The sequence below is a fragment of the Ips typographus genome, linkage group LG4 (genome assembly GCF_016097725.1).
Source record: "Ips typographus isolate SLU linkage group LG4, UJ_Ityp_2.0, whole genome shotgun sequence".
Taxonomy (NCBI): Eukaryota; Metazoa; Arthropoda; class Insecta; order Coleoptera; family Curculionidae; genus Ips; species Ips typographus.
The window spans coordinates 1,460,892-1,479,465 of NC_138425.1; the positions used below are offsets into that span (position 1 = coordinate 1,460,892).

At 39.2% G+C, this 18,574-nt stretch overlaps 3 protein-coding genes across 4 annotated transcripts; 2 read left to right on the forward strand and 1 right to left on the reverse strand.

Moving 5' to 3' along the window:
- Positions 1-341: 341 nt before the first annotated feature.
- LOC145727824 (4-aminobutyrate aminotransferase-like) lies at positions 342-3,306 on the forward strand. The gene is made up of 8 exons (XM_081977660.1): positions 342-602; positions 655-770; positions 823-990; positions 1,355-1,435; positions 1,487-1,906; positions 1,954-2,198; positions 2,252-2,520; positions 2,578-3,306. Exons 1-8 carry the CDS (start codon positions 545-547, stop codon positions 2,697-2,699), a joined length of 1,479 nt encoding a protein of 492 aa, XP_081833786.1. The 5' UTR covers positions 342-544; the 3' UTR covers positions 2,700-3,306.
- A 913-nt stretch (positions 3,307-4,219) lies between these two features.
- On the reverse strand, positions 4,220-17,371 carry upSET (SET domain-containing protein upSET). Of its 2 annotated transcripts, none has more exons than XM_081978256.1 (12): positions 17,101-17,371; positions 14,474-15,231; positions 12,356-14,415; positions 11,888-12,231; positions 10,160-11,105; positions 9,828-10,114; positions 9,655-9,770; positions 8,148-8,477; positions 7,881-8,097; positions 7,716-7,829; positions 7,204-7,665; positions 4,220-5,620 (listed from the first exon to the last, which is right to left on the reverse strand). In XM_081978256.1, the coding sequence occupies exons 2-12, from the start codon at positions 15,119-15,121 to the stop codon at positions 5,544-5,546; spliced, it is 5,601 nt and encodes a 1,866-aa protein (XP_081834382.1). In that variant the 5' UTR covers positions 15,122-15,231; positions 17,101-17,371; the 3' UTR covers positions 4,220-5,543. The 2 variants fall into 2 exon arrangements, with proteins under 2 accessions (XP_081834382.1, XP_081834383.1); XM_081978257.1 differs by having other exon boundaries at positions 9,828-10,096; positions 17,101-17,370.
- A 620-nt stretch (positions 17,372-17,991) lies between these two features.
- ND-13B (NADH dehydrogenase (ubiquinone) subunit ND-13B) lies at positions 17,992-18,574 on the forward strand. Its single transcript, XM_081978270.1, has one exon. It carries the CDS (start codon positions 18,112-18,114, stop codon positions 18,481-18,483), a length of 372 nt encoding a protein of 123 aa, XP_081834396.1. The 5' UTR covers positions 17,992-18,111; the 3' UTR covers positions 18,484-18,574.

An 18,574-nucleotide genomic window follows, 5' to 3' on the forward strand; every position in this document is an offset into this window, starting at 1 on the left:
ACAGAAAACGAAAAAAATATCAAGTAGGCCATATTTTCAGCGCGCTGTTGCTAAACGCCATCACTCAAATACCGTCGGCAAAAAAACTTGGCGTTTGGCAACAGCGCGCTGAAAATATGGCCTACTTGATATTTTTTCTCGTTTTCTGTCTTAGTCCCGCGCATGCAATAATGTACGTTTCTCTGTTTGTTAAGCGGTTTTCCTATGGTCGGTTATGGATTTACCACTTGCAGCGAATATTCCGACAACTTTCACCTTCAAAAACTCGGCTCAACGACCGCTATAATGGTAAATTTAGAATATCGCAACTAACAACGAAATGCTAGTGGATTTCAGTACGTGTTTGTTATTGCGTTGTGTTTACCCGGTTTAAAAGTAGAATATTGAAATTTTCAGGACAAATTCTGGCCCTAAAAACATCTTGGTGAAAACCGACCTTAAAATTTGTGATTCAATTTACGCGCAACCGCCCATATATGGATCAATACCACGAAACGTTAAAAGCAAAAGGGACTCTTACGTATCTTTTAGCAAATTTTTAATAATGTGGTCCAGATCTGGTAGATACTGTGTGTCTGGAGGCAACCAAATTATATCATTAGGTAATTGATTCATTATTATCGCCATTTAATTATTACATATTATTGAATACAGGCAGTAAATGCTCGTTATCAACCAATATACCTGGAGAACCAGAAAGACCGAGTATTAAAACGTCCGTTCCAGGACCAAAAACTAGAAAGCTTCTAGAGGATTTGAACCGTTTACAAGTAAAACTGTAGTGTGTAAGATTTATTGTAGAATCTAAATGGGGAGTTTCAGCAAGCTGGTTCCACGCAAATTTTCGTAGATTACGACAAATCGATTGGAAACTATTTGGTTGACGTGGATGGGAACAGTTTTCTGGATATTTACACTCAAATTTCTAGTATTCCTTTGGGATACAACCACCCTGAGTTGCTCCAAGCTTTCAACAATGAACACGACCTGGTTAGTATAGCCAGTTTCCTGTAGTATATACAGGTGTGGTGAATCCAAAAGCGACCTTAGGAAAACCGTGTCAGGGACAGAGAAACGTAGGTAATTGCATGCGCGGGAAAAAGACAGAAAACGAAAAAAATATCAAGTAGGCCATATTTTTAGCGCGCTGTTGCCAAACTAAGTTTGTCGAGGGTATTGAATACTTACGGCGTTTGGCAACAGCGTGCTAAAAATATGGCCTACTTGATATTTTTTTCGTTTTCTGTCTTTCTCCCGCGCGTGCAATTACCTACGTTTCTCTGTCCGTTACACGGTTTTCCTATTGGATTTACCACACCTGTAGAGTGGTTCTGTTTAAACTAGGATTTTCTAGAAATGCTTAATCAACCGACCTGCACTAGGTGTGTTCCCTGGTGAAGACTGGCCTAAACGCTTAAATCACATTGTAGAAGCGGTATAATATAATTTCCCTTTAAATCACAAAAGCTTATCAATCAATCTTCAGGTGGCTCCTCCAGGTTTAAACCACATTAACACAGTAATGTGCGGGGCTTGCGCCAACGAAACAGCCTACAAACACGCCTTCATGGCGTACAGACGAAAAGTGCGTGGTGACGACAATTTCAGTCAAGAAGAACAACAGTCTTGTCTGCGCAATCAACCTCCAGGCTCACCCAAACTGGCTATCATGTCCTTTTTGCACGGGTTTCACGGTCGCAGTCTGGGTGCTTTGTCCACCACCAGGTCCAAGTTTATACAAAAAATTGACATCCCTGCTTTTGACTGGCCCATGGCTCAATTTCCATTGTATCGGTATCCTTTGGAGGAGAACGTGCAATTTAATGAAGATGAAGACAAACGGTGTTTGGCCAGTGTTGAAGAGCTGTTTGAGAAGTGGAATGGCAAAGATATTCCAGTAGCTGGGGTAAGTATTTTTTAAACCTGATTTCCGCTCTTATTGTTATCATTCAGGTGATTGTGGAACCGATTCAATCAGAAGGGGGTGACAACCACGCTTCCCCATTCTTCTTCCAAGGGTTGCAAGCTATTTGCAACAAAAATAACGCCGCCTTTATAATAGACGAAGTCCAAACAGGAGGTGGTCCTACAGGAAAGTTTTGGTGCCACGAGTACTTTAATCTGGAAGCTCCTCCAGACATTGTAACGTTCAGTAAAAAAATGCAGCTTGGCGGAATGTTTTTCAATGACGACATGAAGTAATAATAATAAATCATATAAAAATAAACTCTTAAAAAGTTTAAATTAATAGAGTCAACCAGCCCTTCAGGACTTTCAATACTTGGATGGGTGATCCCGGCAAAATGATCCTTCTGGAAAAGATTATTGGAATAATTCAGAAAAATCGCTTATTGGAGAATGTTAAAAGCACCGGAGAATACGTTTTGGGACAGCTGAAGGAGATGGAAAGGGAGTTTGCTCCTCTAGTGCATTCGGCTCGTGGTAGAGGAACTTTTCTGGCTGTCACTGCAAACACTGAAGCCAAACGAGACGAAATAATCGTCAAATTAAAATCCAAAGGTGCGATAATTGTCAAAAGGTACAAATTTTATACTAAAAATCGTTATTTTTTTGTAGGAATTATCTGTGGAGGTGCCTACACGCACACTCTCCGTCTACGGCCCTCATTGCTATTTACCAAAAAACACGCCGACATATTTTTGGACACGCTTTACCAAGTTTTGAAAGAAATACGTTAAGTATTAACAGAGTAAAGTTCAATGTTGTAAGAATAAGACTTATACAGGGTGATGGTATGTTAGAAGTATCTAGAGAACAATTCAATATTTTTCCAAACTTACTTTCCAAAATATTTAGGACTTAACGGTATTGCCAGATCAGCCGGAAAAAACACCAACTTTTGATTTTCAAAAACACCCTGTTTTTAACCTCATTTTTGAATTCCGGTGTCCGTATTCAGATTAGTATGGAGTACGATTTGATACGCACTTAAAGACAGATATAGGGAAGTATCAACACTAATTACTAGCTTCTTGGAGGAATTGAAAAATTAGATTAGAAACAGAGGGTGTTCCATTTGAAAATCAAAAGTTGGTGTTCTATCTGACTGATCTGGCAACACCGCAAAGTTCAAAATATTTTAGATAGAGAGTTAGGCTACACTCCAAATTTCGACGAAAAATATTGAGTCGTTCTCTAGATACTTCTAGTAATATACCATCACCCTGTATACAATACTAATTATAGAAACTGTGACAATAAGGTTTGAATTTGGTATTTTAAGCACAAACTGTGAATAAGACGTCTTCCATTTTAAATTAAACGTAATAAAATGATAATAAAGTAGTTCAGGGTATGATTTGATTTGACCCATTTTTTTCCTGACTGTATTACATTTTGTACTGTTGTTTTATGTTATCAGATAGGAAATTTAATGAGGATTCCAAAAATGTACTTAAAACAGTCATTTTCTCACTCTAAGTGGGTTTTACAAGCGATTTTGTCGGTGACTGTTTATTCAAAACGGTGTTACTAGCAGTTCAAACTTTGACACCCATTTTTCCCCTGACCGTATTAAATTTTGTAGTGTTGTTTTATGTTATCAGATAGGAAATTTAATGAGGATTTCAAAAATTTGCCTAAAACAGTCATTTTCTCACTCCAAGTAGGTTTTACAGGCAATTTTGACCCTGATTTTTCTTTCAAATTGTGTCTCTGGCATTTTATATTTTGACACCACTTTTCTCCCTGACTTCCTTGATTTTGTAGTGATTTTTATGTCGTTAGATAGAAAATTTAATGAGAATTAGAAAAATGTGCTTAAAAATATGATTCGGGCACTCCAAGTGGGTTTTACAGGCAATTTAGTCCACTGATGGAAAGAGGAGCTCAAGACGACTAATTTGAGCGATTCAAGTTCGCTGAACCCCCAAAAAATAACCGAGTTACAGGCTGTTCAAATTTTAAACCAGAATTTCAACTGGATTTTCCTAAATAACTCGAAAAATTTGAAAGAAAGCAGCAATTTTCGTAAAGAACTGGTACACTCCTGGAGTTTCACAATAACAGTCGCAGGACAGGACAATTATATTTTTCAAGCAAATTTCAATTAGACCCATAAATTTACTGGTCAAAATTGGTAAATTTTACTTTACCTTACCGGTAAATAACCGATCATGGTAAATTTACGCCCATCACTACAATACTGTAGTATCTCTGTTTACCTTGTCATAGAAAGTGAAAAAAAAAAATGCAAAAATAATATCTTTCATCAAAGATTTTAATAATTGTACGCAATTCGTACCAACATCGATATTAATGTATTATATACAGCCTTGTTACATATTAAAATAGTTATTTTATGTCGTTGAAAATCCCATTGACAAATTTCTCTAATGCCGGGACGAATTACCTAATTACTGCCAAAATATATATAAAATTTGTTTAATAATACTGACCGTACGAAATAGTTTTCATGTTTTTTTTTTTCTACATCGAATTTTATTAAGAAATTTTTGTACAAAATTTAATATATACGTATATAGTCGTTTGGCGTAATGAAATTAATTCGTCCTAACTCGCGCACGGCAAACAACAATCCTTATCGCAACCGGGACAAACCCTCCGCAATAACAATTTATTTAAATTTTTCAAATAAATTAATGGAAAAAGTAACAAAACACTGGATGTAGTACGTAATATTACAAAAAAATATCATAAATATAGTACGTATGTACAACATCAGATTATATACAAAAAAAAAAGCACAAGTAACTTGTGATGTCTCCACGTCAGAATATTTCTACAAAACAGCGTTACTGCCAAACTTACAAAACGAAATTTACATACACTACTATTAAACAATAGTTTAGACTACATTCTAGTTAATGTAAATCACCACCTTATCAGAAACTTTGTTTCAAACTACAAAATAACAACATTATAGAGTTTCGTTTAATTGAACGAAACTCGCTGACTTCTGGTGAGGAAATAGAAGAGTACTTTAACGTTTTTTTTAATAAACAAAACACTGGGCTAGGGCTATTACACTACTACCAGGTAAGACGACCTTACAAAAAAAAATAATTATAAAAAAATCTAATTGATAAAACTCGAGATCACCCCTTAAACAATTTTGTACTTTTCATTTTCGTGCAAGCTGTGAGATTATGTACATTACGTAATTTCAATGAGATTTCGCCAATGCTTGTGTTGACCGAGTTGCACGAGAAATACTTAAGAAAAAAAAACAAAAAAAAAACGACCGCGTCATTTCCTTAAGAAATAGAAATTATATACACACTCTATACATTATATCTACACCTGAACCTAACTCATGAAAACTGACAAATTTACATCTTCAGAAGACGAATTCAAAAAATAAATAACTCCGCAAAAGAAACTAAATAAATTAATTAATGATTCACTGGGCAAAATCCTGTTCCGCGGTACCTATAATACGTTAAAAATATAAATCTCCAAAAAAAAAAAACAATTATTTACACCGCTTAACTAGAAGAATGATTTTTAATAGATTTCTACTATGTGGTGATTGCACTTCTTGACCGAAAATAGCATGTTTACTAAGAGGGGCCGAACGATGTCGTCTCTAAATCGGGCGGCGGAGACGGATTACGGCTTTGATAACGGGAATCGTCATCTGAAAATTTCAGTTATGTTTCAGTTAAGAAAAGCCAACTATAGGATCCGCCATGTAAGTTTGCCTGCACGTCATAGATGAGCAATGTAGCCAAAAGACATTCTGCTTAAGCAGGTTATTATATTATGAAAGGGGGTGAAGAACACTCAGCCTTCTCCACAACAAACTTTATTAAATCTCTAGTAGAGGGTGCCCTCGACTAGTTTCAAGTACATAGGTGCTCATCTTCAGGAGCTAGAAGATATACTTAATATACAGGTGTGGTAAATCCAAAACCGACCATAGGAAAACCGTGTAACGGACAGAGAAACATAGATGATTGCATGCGCGGGAGAAAGACAGAAAACGAAAAAAAAATATCAAGTAGGCCATATTTTTAGCGCGCTGTTGCCAAAATCCAATACCGTCGACAAAATGTATTGGATTGGATTTTGGCAACAGCGTACTGAAAATATGGCCTACTTGATATTTTTTTCGTTTTCTGTCTTTTTCCCGCGCATGCAATTACCTACGTTTCTCTGTCCGTTACACGGTTTTCCTATGGTCGCTTTTGGATTTACCACACCTGTATATACAAACCAAAATACTCTACAAACTTTATCTTAAAAATCAGAAAAAACATACTGGTGGTGGTCTAATTTTTAAGATCAAGTTTGTAGATTGTATAACTTCTAGCTCCTGAAGATGAGTGGTACTTATGTACTTGAAACTAGTCGAGGGCACCCTCTACTAGAGGTTTAATGAAGTTTGTTGTGGAGAAGGCTGAGTTCATCCCCTTTTGTATTCATTTACCTCTACTTTGAGAACATGGACTACTACTACAAGTTGAAGACTATTATACGGTTATTACTGTATTACGGTTTAAGATATCTGTAGACGCCTCTGACAATTTCTAGAAGGCTTGCAGTATTACTTAGAGAGCTCTGGTACTTCCAAATTGGTTCTAGAAGCATTTGACAATTTAAAACAATTCTTGAAAGGTTTAAGACTGACACTTGTAGAAGCCTCTAGCACTTTTTAGACGGTTCTCAATAGTATTGGAACTTTCAAAATGATCCTAAAGGTCACTAGATATTTAAAACAGTTCTGGAAGAATTTAAGACACTAGTAGACTTCTGGAACTTTTCAGAAAGTTCTCTGTACCATTTACAAGTCTTTGGCAGATTCAAAACGTTCCTAGAGTCCTTCGACAACTCTTGGAAGGTTTAAGACACTTGTACAAGCCTCTGGCACTTTTTAAAAGCTTCTTAATAGTATTTAGAGGTCTACGGAACTTTAAATGATCCTAGAGGCCTCTGGGAATTTAAAACAGTTTTGGGAAAGAGTTTAAGACACTTGTAGAGGCTTCTGGCACTTTTTTAGAGATCTTTCAAAACGATCCTAGAGGCCTCTGATAATTTAAAACAATTCTTAGAAGGTTTAAGACACTTGTAGACACCTTTGGCACTATTTAGAAGCTTGTCAGTAGTACTTAGAGGCCTCTGACAATTTAAAACAACCCTGGGAAAGTTTAAGGCACTTGTAGTCACAAAATTATGTCATCGATGACGTGCAGGCAGATTTGTCTGGCTATACCAACTTACCAATTGCCGAAGTAAAACTGCTAAAGTTACTATTCGGATACACTGGGTTATTGAAGGGCGGCACATAATTGACCCCGTCCACTTCGGTCAGTTCGGCAACTGGCAACCGCTCGTCCTCGTCCGGCGTGTAAAACAAATTGGCGTCTCGCTCTTGTTGCGTTTCGCCTCCGCTTGGCGGTTTTTCTTCCGTTTCGTCCACCGGCAATTCGTCGACCTGCATCTGTTCGTCCGTTTTGGAAACGGCTTCTACGCCCCGCTCGGGCGTTGAAACTTCGTCGGTTTCGTTTACTGGATTTGGGGGGAGCGGCACCGGAGTGTAAGTCCGGTCTTCTGGGGTAGAGGGAGCCCGCAGTGTGGGTGACATTGACAGCTCGCTCAAAAGGGACAAGGGCACGGATGGGGGATTGATTGAACTTAATTTAGGTCCCATGTCGCAGTTTAGTATTGAAGTCATATCTACGACTGATAGGAAACGTAAACGACTGTGAATTTAGACAAACACAATAGCTTACCTGATGTTTTACAAGATTCCTGATCGATTGGTAAACCGAAAGCTTTTTTCAGTCTCAAACTTGAAATTTCTCGTTGACGTTCAAGCTCAGTGGGTTCAGAGTTGAAAATGGGAGCTGCAGAAATACGAAACATGTATACGGGTAAACCAAAAAAATCACACTAACCCTTCATAACTATATCAGATGACAAGTTATCTAAGCTGGAGCAGGACGAACTGCTGCTAGAACTTCTCGATCTGGGTTTGCTGGGCAGCTCTTCGGTCTTAAACGACTCTGAAGAGTTGTTTTCTTCATTGGTCTGTTGGTCGTTTTCCACAGATTCCCCGTCGTCTGTTTTGTCACTTGTTAATTTCTTTCTTTGCCTGTACTCGGTTATGGACAGCTGAAATTCAAATGTCAAAATCCTACCCAATCAAAACCCTAGCATTTTACCTTAACTTTTTTCTTGGCGGGAGTACAATCGGATTTCTTAAATCCAAAAATGCTCAGAGTCTTCTCTACAGTGCCGATCAAGTGTTCGCTGTTTGCGAAAAACGACCCCCGGTCCCTGGCCAGTCGGGGATCCATAAAGCTGGCAAACTCGACCGGAGTCGGTTCGTTACTCGACAAACTCACTGTTTTTCCATATTCCTGCTGCATTTTGGCCGCCCTCTCTTTCAGTTCCGTGTCGGATTCTAATGCGTGCGAGGGACTATCGCCTTCGGCGCCACTGTACACAATTTCCACTGAACCTTCCTGACTAGTTCTTGGAGTATCTATCGACTGAGCCGAGAATTTTATTTAGTTGGAGTTTGTTAGTGCAGTACTACTTAAGAGTTACAAAAGATTAGTAATACATATTTAAAACAAAAGCTACTAAGTCAAGTTGTTGGTTTTTCTTAATTTGAAAGTGTTTTATTCTTGTGCTAACTTGGGGAAAAGCCAAAAATGTCAGAATTTCCAAATTGTGTGTAAAATAGGACAGTATGACGTTAGTCCTGCCAATCAAATTTAGTAAATCGTATGCTATAAGTTGATTAAGCAAAAAATGCTTAACTTACGATATACACAACATTTTACTGTTTTTAGCTTCTGCCCACGTAAGCACAAGCTCCTCTAGGTGAAAAAAATCAATTTACAAGAAATAACTAAATAACCCACTAGAAAATCCATTTGAATTGGAACTACAAAGCTAGAAGAGAAACTGTCTAAAGATGTCGATAAAGTTTAAAAATGAGAAAAAGAGTTTTATCAGAGTGGCTCAATAATGCCACTTCTGAGCCACTATACCGAATTAAGTTTACAAGCATCATGATACAAATGAACCTGACTTAACATAGCGAAAAAAAAAACATTCAAAACGATCAACATGTGTGTTTGTTATTTGACTGAAATTTCAACAATGTAAACACGGTTCGAATATTAGGAACAAACTCAGTTATCAGTAAAACTTACCCCAACTATTCCCAATCCCGCCTAACTGCTTTAAATGCTGGTCGGCCTCCAATTATTAGCGGATCCGACATTCATTTGTTGTCTGATTGAACTGAACTGAAGGAAGTGCGTTATTATTCGTACCACTTCCCACAATAAGCAAACTAAATCTATACTACCACGTTTTGACGAAAATCACTCCCATTTCTCGGCTTTCGCAAAACTTACCCGAGAATTATCATCGTCAAACCGTTCATAGTTAATCGAGTTAGTCATACTGTCAAAACTAGTTAAAATCAAAAATAAACAACTGCGCTATACTAACCTAACCTTGAATAATTGAATAAAAAAAGGAACAATAACCCACCTTTCAAAACAAAGACACACCGTTTATTAAACACTTTTTTTAAAAAGAAAACAACAGTTTCATGAAAAAAAACGTCCGTAAAAATTGTTCAATCACGTCTACGGTTAAATCGTTTTCATTTGTATCATGAACTTTATCATGATTTGGCTGTACACTTACTTTTGCTGCGCCGGTGCTAGTTGGAGTGCTCGGAGGCGAGTTGTCATTAGACAACGACTCCCGCGGCAATTTTCGCTTTTTGGGCGGTGCCACTGTATCATTGATAGTTGGTGAATCTGTAACAAAATTCAAGTTCAACCCCGTAAAGTATAGACGCAACTTGACTCAAATACCTGGACGTCCAACAGGAGGGCCGTCGGAAGAATGATCTTCACTAATTGCCTGTCGTAGCCATCGTTTCTTGGCATTGCCACCACGCTGCTGATTGGGCGAGTCACAGAAAGTAGCCACTTGAGCCAAGGCACTTAAAGTCTTGCCTGCAGACCCTGGTATACCTCCATCTTCTACCATCTGGTTTAAGTTCGGCAGGAAGATCGAAGGCGACGTAGCACTGCCCGATTGTGCCGTTTCTGGAGCCTTGTTAAGCCACTCGTTCATCAAACTACACAAATCAGTATTTCTGCAAAATCTGATTAATATTTTCAGGCAAAAAACAACTGCTTACCCTTTTTTGGTTTTAGGGAACTTAAACCCCGATTCCAGTGGTTCGACAGCGGCTTGAACGAGCAAACAAGCCGACGAGAGTTGTGGCGTTTCAGGGGACGAAAATGCCGAATTCGAATTTGAATCGTGATCTCGCTGTGGGGATTTTTTATCCTCAGAATCCCCGTTATGAAGCGCCATCAATAATCCGGCCGCCTTTGCTTCTTTGCTTGAAGAAGCCTCGTTAGGCGACATTAGGTTTTCGTCCCCTGACGTCATGTAAGAGTCGGTTGAATTGAGCCGGCTTCGTCTTGTTTGAGCGTTTGTACTGGTCGTTCTTGCCCTACCTCTACGTCTGCGTCTCTTCACCTTGGCTACTGGCTCGACTTTTTCCTCTTCTTTTGGGGTCGGTCCAGGCTCAGACTCTCTGCGATGCGCTTGTTTCGCCTGGTGTTCCTGCTTTTTCTGATCGGCCTTCTCCATCTGTTCGATCGCCCTTAAAATAGCTTCGAGCTTCCGCTCTTCTCTGCTCAACTTTTTCGATGATTTGGGCATTGGTTCTGGTTTGACTTCCGTCTCCTTACCGCTTTCCTCCTTGTCTGAAGATCGTTGGTGTGATGATCTTCTGGTGGAAATCGGGGTCAGTGGAGGACTTTTCGATCTCTCCTCTTTAGGGGGCTTTTCTTTTTTTACTTCCACCTTTTCTACCTTCACTGGTGGCGGAGAAGGAGTTCGACAGGGTTCTTCCTTGACTGGAGTAGGTTCTTCTTTTTCTTTTTCAGGTGGTTCTACAACAGGTATAACATCGATTTTTTCCTCCACTTTTTCCTCAACAGGTTCTTCTTTAATCTCAATCTTAACTTCCTCAGTTTCGATAATTTCCAGTTTTTCTTCTTTAACTTCCTCTTTGGGTGGTTCAGGAAGTGTCGGGGAGATTGGCGGAGCGGGTGGCGATGTAGTGGTTTCAACTGTAACATTAGTTTCGCCATTAAAATGCAAACAGAATAATACAGGGTGGTCCAGTTTTAATTGTCAATAATTCACCAAAAGTTTAGTTTAAAAAATCGGTTTCTTGTCATAACTGTCAGACCGCTAGAGCAATATTTTAATCAAATTTAGAACAAATATATGTGCAATTAATACTCATTATGCGACGTTAATGACGTTTGTCGAAACTGTCCAGTGGTGTAAATACAGAAAGATGGTTTTCATGTTTCTGCTTCATTCTCTACGTCACTGTATATTTTTCAAAAATATTTTTTTACTTCGTTCAATGTGACAAAATAAGTATCTCTTATAAAATTCTAATTTGAAACTTTGTTTACGAGATAATTGAGTTATTACGTTCAAAACGAACCCAACCCAACGAAGACTGACTTTTCAAGTTTTTTTACTTTGCTTTTTTTTTCCTTAGAATTCTGGACTATTTTTAGGGTTTTAAAACTGCTTTCAGCTTGGAAAATCCTATTTTCGCCAAGTTTTTGACATAGCAGACTTAAAAAACTATTTAAACATTTTCCATAGGCTTAAACATGCCATTTCACGCTTTGTCAGTATTAAATTGACTTCTAGACGCTTCACTGTGATTTAAGACTGAAAAACCGAATTTTGAACTATTTTTTATAGTAAAAGTTAAGTTTCAGACTCTTCATTGATGAAAGTAAACAATTTTGGCATTAAATGCTACGACGGGCTATCAATTGGTGAATTATTGACATTTTAAACTGGACCACCATAATAAACAACTTGCCAGGTTCATTGGTGACAGTAGGAGCTGGTTCCTTTACTGGAGACTTTAAGCATGGCGGAGGTCCACTAGACGAAACCGTCCGTCTTCCTCTTCGCTTCCTGATGGGCTCGGTTGATTCCCCGTTTTTCTTGATGGTGGTTTTGTTTACCGTGCACTCGTCAGGTCGACCACAAGCGCAAGCAATTTGCGTCGTGCCCACCGCCGCCAAGTCGTGAGATTCATGTTTGATAGTCAACTCGCAATTTTTCTCCACTGCCGATATTGACACTATGTATAAGTGAAGCACTCCCTTTTCTATACAATGGCGCAATTCGGCGTTTGGTTTGCACGAACGCCTTATAAATCTATGAAAAAAATTACTATTAAGTAATTTTAGACTAGATAATGTGTTGAGTTAAATTTTAATTTAGTACTATTACTCAACGGTGACAAAACAAACTAAAAATAGTATTAAGTTATGTAGATTACCTGGCACTGTTCCCATAAGTCCGCGTGTCCACACAAACTTCTGTGTTGTCCTTGTGAAGCCGGTAAAAGAAGAGAAAAGGACCGGGTTTCTGTGTGTGCTGTCTGGTAGTTAGGGATCCACCAGAATTTCGGTGCTGTGTCGACAACATGTACTTGCCCCTCAACTCTATAATTGGCGTATTAGCAGTTAACTGAACAGTGCTGACTAAATACTTGATTTCCGTTAAGGGTTGAGTGTGTATGCGACATTTGCACACTGTTGAATCGTAGGTGATGTTGGAGTCGACGTGGGCTCCGTTCACTCTTATGCTTGATATGCGAGCTCTCAATTCGGGTGAATAATGGTTTGTTACGGCTTCTTCGTACTTTTCGATCCACTGTCTCAATTGGGGAAGATGCGCGGACCACGTGTCCTGGTTCTCGTCATCACTGTGAGACTGCGGTGGTGGTTTAACTTGCGGTTTTGGTTTTCTTTTCATCACTTTTTTCTCTTTGCGTCTTTGTCGTTTTACGATCGGTTCTTTAAGATCTTTTTTTGTAGTTTTTGAGCTTTCAGACTTTCTTCGTAACCCTGACGTCCGTTTTGTAGTCACGTTATTGTTGCGAATCGTTCGCTCTCCATCGGAAGAGTCCGAATCACTCATGTGGTCCTTTTGCCTTAAGGTGTCTTTTAATTTGGCTTCTTTACGAATTTTCGGCTCAATCAGCTGCCTCTCCCTGATCCACTGTTGTTGAATCAATCGAGCCTTCTGCCGGTCTACCGGTTTGCTGGGATCGCACATGTCACACAAATACTCGTCAGGGATTTGTCGATTTTTTACTACGCACTGCACATGCTGCCACACCTTGCATTTGTCGCATTCTACCATGTATCCATCGTCGTGCAAAAATCCGCAAATACACCTAGTGACGTAGTCTCCGTAGTGATCGTCGTTTTTCACTTCTTCCGCTTCGGGAGCGGTGTCTGTTTCCTCACCTTCAGTGTCGTGTTTCCTGTCAGAGCCATCTGAAACATCTGAAGCTGCATCGTCATCCTGATTAACCAAGTGACTGCCTAAAAGTGAACTGTTGGTAGTCGGTACCATACTAGAATGACTGGGGGTTGGCAAATTATTGGGAGGAGGTACTATCCGTCTTTTTGCCTGCATGTTGGAGTAAATATTCACATTGGGAATACCGTTTACTTGAGCTTGGGTGTTAATGGGAGGCGTGGATCTAGGGGGAGACTCGGGCGGTAACGTGGCATTATAGTTATGATCCAACAACACCGCTTGACAAATCAACGATAACGCATCCAATCCAGACTTGGCTTTATCTTCCACTTTCAACGTTTCTGGCGCTTGCTTGTCCGGACAGTGAAACGCGTTATCGTAACGAGACGGCAACCATTCATACTTAGTGCTTGGAGGTGGTGTGCTTGTATTGCTTAATGTTTCGATAATTTGAGCGGTCAAAGCTTGATTGAAGGTCAATTGTTTCTCGTTCATCGAAGCTTGATGGTACGAGTACATATTGCCCGGTGGCGATCTGAGACACTTCATTTTCGCTGGCTGTTTGTTGACTTTTTGTGCTTGCACTGCATGTTTGCCGATGTAGTTAGTTTTGGTTGGCACCTTTTGAGGCCTCTGAGGCGGAATCGTCCTCAACCCGGACGTCGTTCTCTGAACTTGCCCGGGAATGTTTTTTTGTTGGGGCGATAAAGTTTTGATTCCTTGCTGTGGTTTGGGCAAGAAAGTACTAGGCGGTAAATTTTTAATCGGACCTTTTTGTGGCGCAGCCTGAACTGCCTTGGGCGACTTTTCGGTCGGCGATTTTAAAGATGGGTTCACTGCTGGTTTTATCACATTGTTTGGGGCCTTTTGCATTAATTTCATAGACATGTTATTTACACCGATTAATTTTGGACGAGGCGCCACATTGTATCGTGCTTGCGCTTTGTTTACTAAAGCGTTATTGGATTGAGTTGCTCCTGTTAACTGAACGTTACTCAGTATTTTTAGTTTATTTCTCTGGCCGTTGGCTGGAGGAGGCTTTCCAGTTCCACTCAAGTTGTTTAACACCTTAATGAAGAAAAAAATTAATTAATAAGTATTCTATAACTGAGAGTATACTACTTACATTTGAAGTTGAGAAAAGCTTGTGACTTTGTAGGACACTATCGACAACAGTAGTGTCCGGAGCAGGACAGGTGTTCTTTACAAAAACATTGTGTCCCCTATTTTCAATTAAAGCTGGAGCCCCGGTTGCATTATTGGCAATAACTGCAGGTACAATATCTGCGGTAGATTTATCAATAACTGGTTGCGCAGTAAGAGTTTTCACCACAGTCACCGGACTGGTCAACGGTCCACAATTCAGTACTGTAATGGTGGGCGGCTTGCCCACAGTCAAAGGAGCTGTGGTGTTTACCAAAGTGTACTGGGGAGCAGAAGACACTACTGAAGTGACACAAATGCTTTTCACCACAGTCAAGGGACCAGTGGAATTGAGAACTGTGATTAACGGACTGCTGACTACTTTTTGCAGTACCTGACTAGTTGGAACTACGTGCTGCTGACTGGCCACCACCAATTTCGCTATACTTTTGCCAGTCAACTGGTGATCGGATTTCAGATTTTCAGTTTCGACGGTCAAACCGATGGCGCTAACGGCCGGCTGACTAGTCGAAGCTGAGACAACAACCTCCGATATATTAGTGCTTGTGGAGAGTGGCGACACTACTGGCTGGATGAGCGCAGTAGTACTAGTTTCCACACAAACACTCATGTCTGAAGATACGGTATGAACATTTTCTGCGTCAGTTGCACTGAATATTGTGGGTGACCCACCACCACCCTTTTCTTCTTCGGCTTGGGTCTCCAGGTCAACGGTGATCTCTGAAAAAAGAAAATCATTATTTAAATTGCTTGGAAGTTTATAAACAGGAAGTGAACTTGCAACAGACTGTAGAAGGGCTTATGAAATGTCCTATGATTTGCAGTTTTGGATTGGTGATTTTGCAACACCAATAAAGGTCAAAGGAGTAAGAACAATAAAAAGTAACCAAAAACTTTATTGCATTGCTGTTAGTTCATTGATAATAAAATATTTTATTACTAATCAATGGTGAATGTGCATAACCTTGAGAATATATTCAGAGTGTCCTGATTCTATTTAAATTAATTAATTTTTTAAAACTTATCCATATAGCTAGTAGGTAAATATGACTTTGTATGCGCAGAAAATGCATCATTTCCTCTTACACAAACTAGACTGCAAATCAAAATGCAAACAACGTAATGTAGGATTATGCATAACACTACGTGTGTAGTTTACCACAAATAAGAGGATTTCTGATGTCTATACAATTGCGCATACATGAGCATCAAAGTATTATTAACATAACCTTTACAAGGTATAATCAACAGTTAAGCGCTCTAAGCTAAGTTGTGATTTGACTGTGACAGGTCATGTGCAAAATATCACAGTCAAATCACAACTAGTGTTTTTTTGCTTGTGAATGTGTTATTTGCTACATTCTAAACACCTTTAAACCAATTACTTTTTTAGCTTATTATGTGTCTAAACTTAAATGCGCAGTAGATTATGATGGTTTTTATTAAGGTCAGAGAAAAGTTCTTCCTCTGCATGTTGGTGACGGTGTAAACGGATCGGGGCCCCATTTTTCTAGCCGATTACTTTGCTACGACTAGAACGAGACTGTGTCGGAATTTAAAGGCTGATTTGTGTACAATTTTAGCTTCTACACGGGGATCGTCTCGAACGTCGCCAGGATCGAATGTATATGTAAAAAGCGGTAGTTGGTTTTGCGCGACCGCGGCATAAATTTATTCGAGGTCGCGCAAGCGCCAACTCCAGCGCTCGTCGTGACGGTCCGTGAAAGGAAAATTTTACAAGAACACAGCCGCAATGCATCTCCATCTAGACTTTTGTATACACAAACTAGTAACTAGTAAAATAATCGATTCAATTTTGAGAGGTGGGCGTAAAAAAATGTTGGTTTGTCGCTCAATCCGCAACTAGACTAATTGCAAAGCTACGGCGGTTGCCTAATAACAAAAAATTAGCTAAAAGCACAAAATAAATTTGCATTTCAACTTCCGACCTCTGCCCTCTCCAACTGAACAATGTCAAACCTATGCAGGCCGGTAGGATATTATAATTGGCCTTAATTATCTCAGACAGGCATAATCACTGCAAAAACCCAACAATAACAACTCGAAAGCACGCAACATCCTACTGTCAAATAAATTGATAGGAACCAAATATATGCTCTTATTACCTAATCAAAATAATAAGATAACGCGGAATGTGGTGTTTTTTTTTAAGTAATTTTTAGATGTATTACGCGTGTGTTTTGTAAGAGACTGCCGGGGCCTAAAAAAAGCAACTGCGTGAATAAAAATGCTACAGCGCTGCTGACACAAATATGGATGTCTAGCCTAATAACATTTTGGTTGGAAAACGAGCTAGACAGAAGGTGCTGAACCCGTTTGACGTTTAAATCAAAGGATTGTCAAATATTAATAATAGTTCAAAGAAAAAGATCAACAAACCACTTAAAATCAACATCAAGCCTAGAAGCTTAGGTCAAGGCATAAAACCCCCTGTCAGTATTTATGGCTGGCAATAATTAGAATTTGTTACCTGACCCACCCCCAATAAAATCCTCACACAAAAGAGGGTTAATGAGGCCCCAATAAACAGTCAACACACAGACGCAGCCTCTACTAAGCCAAACTTACCTTAAATTATCAAGAAAACCAAACCTATTCAGAACCGATGTAAACAGTAACATTTTACGGGAAATCGAACGGGGCACTGGAAATCGAAGCGGTCTACTTAGTCTCCACACATTTCACAACTTTTTTCACGCGAAATTCGTCAAATCGCTATAAAATTATACGATTTTCAACACAATTTTCGCAGAACTTTTGAAAACAGACATCTAAACTAAATATGGCAGCCATATTCTGTGCAAAACAAAGAAAATCTAGCTACGAAACCCGATTCTTTAATCGCGAACCCCAAGCCCGTTTCCGTTTTGAAGCTTCCACGCGGTGCGGCAGCTGGCGCTCGCGGCTTTTCAGACAATCTAGAATACTACATTGGTTGACGTTCATGAAAGCCGTCAAATATACGTCTACTGCTAACATATACATTTAAAATTTGTTTCAACTTAATTAATGTGATAAAATATATCTTATTTATTACAGAAGTCAATGTAGGTAAGTGCAGTAAAGCGGTGGTTATTGTTCATTTTTCAAACTACGCTTCATGTGAGCAATCCGAGTGTGAAGTGCACACTGAGCTATAAATTGACACTGACGTTAATATTTAAAAATTAATAAAACCTTCATTTTTTATTGCAGTAACCTTAGGCTATCCAACAAAATTGCTTTATCAGTAATTGGGTCATAAATTCTGGTTTTAGGCTGCTAATGATGATACGCCGACCTAGTCGGTATGGCACTTCTGCTACAAGTGACATTCCAAAGTGTTAGGAATTTTATATTGCTCTAATATTGTAGTTTGTAGTAAAAAAAATCATATACACTATGAGTGTATAAGAAGATAGTAGAAATGGCAACACTGGCAACGTATTAAAATTAACGACATAAAAATGTCAAATCTGTCAATTAGACATAACATAACCAAAAAACGAAAGATTTGGCCCCCAAATCTAAAAAAAAAATCAACAAACCCAAGTGATTACATAAACTTTTAATATTGAATTTATTTACATTGTATTGGAAATGTCGGGGGCCATAAAGAGAACGACCGGCCTTACCGGATTAGCCGTGGCCCAGAAGCCTCACCAAACTTTGGGGGTGCTCTACGGCAAAATAATGAGAACTTTGCAAAAGATGCCCGAAACGGCCGCATACAGGAAGCACACCGAGGCCGTGATTAAGGAACGCGCCGATATTCTACACTCCACCGCGGATATCGAAGAAGCAGAACGAAAAATCAATTGTGGACAAATTGAAGAGGTGATTGTGCAGGCTACCAATGAGTTGAATTTGGCTCGAAAGATGTTGACCTGGAAACCTTGGGAGCCTCTGACCAAACCGCCCCCTGCTACTCAGTGGACTTGGCCCCCTGCTCAACCAGTCCAGCAGCATTAGTAAGATTTGTTGGTTAGTTCAAGTAATCCTCAAACAGTGAGGAAGTTTTTTTGTTAATATAGATTAATACAATCCCCCAATTAAAACTGAA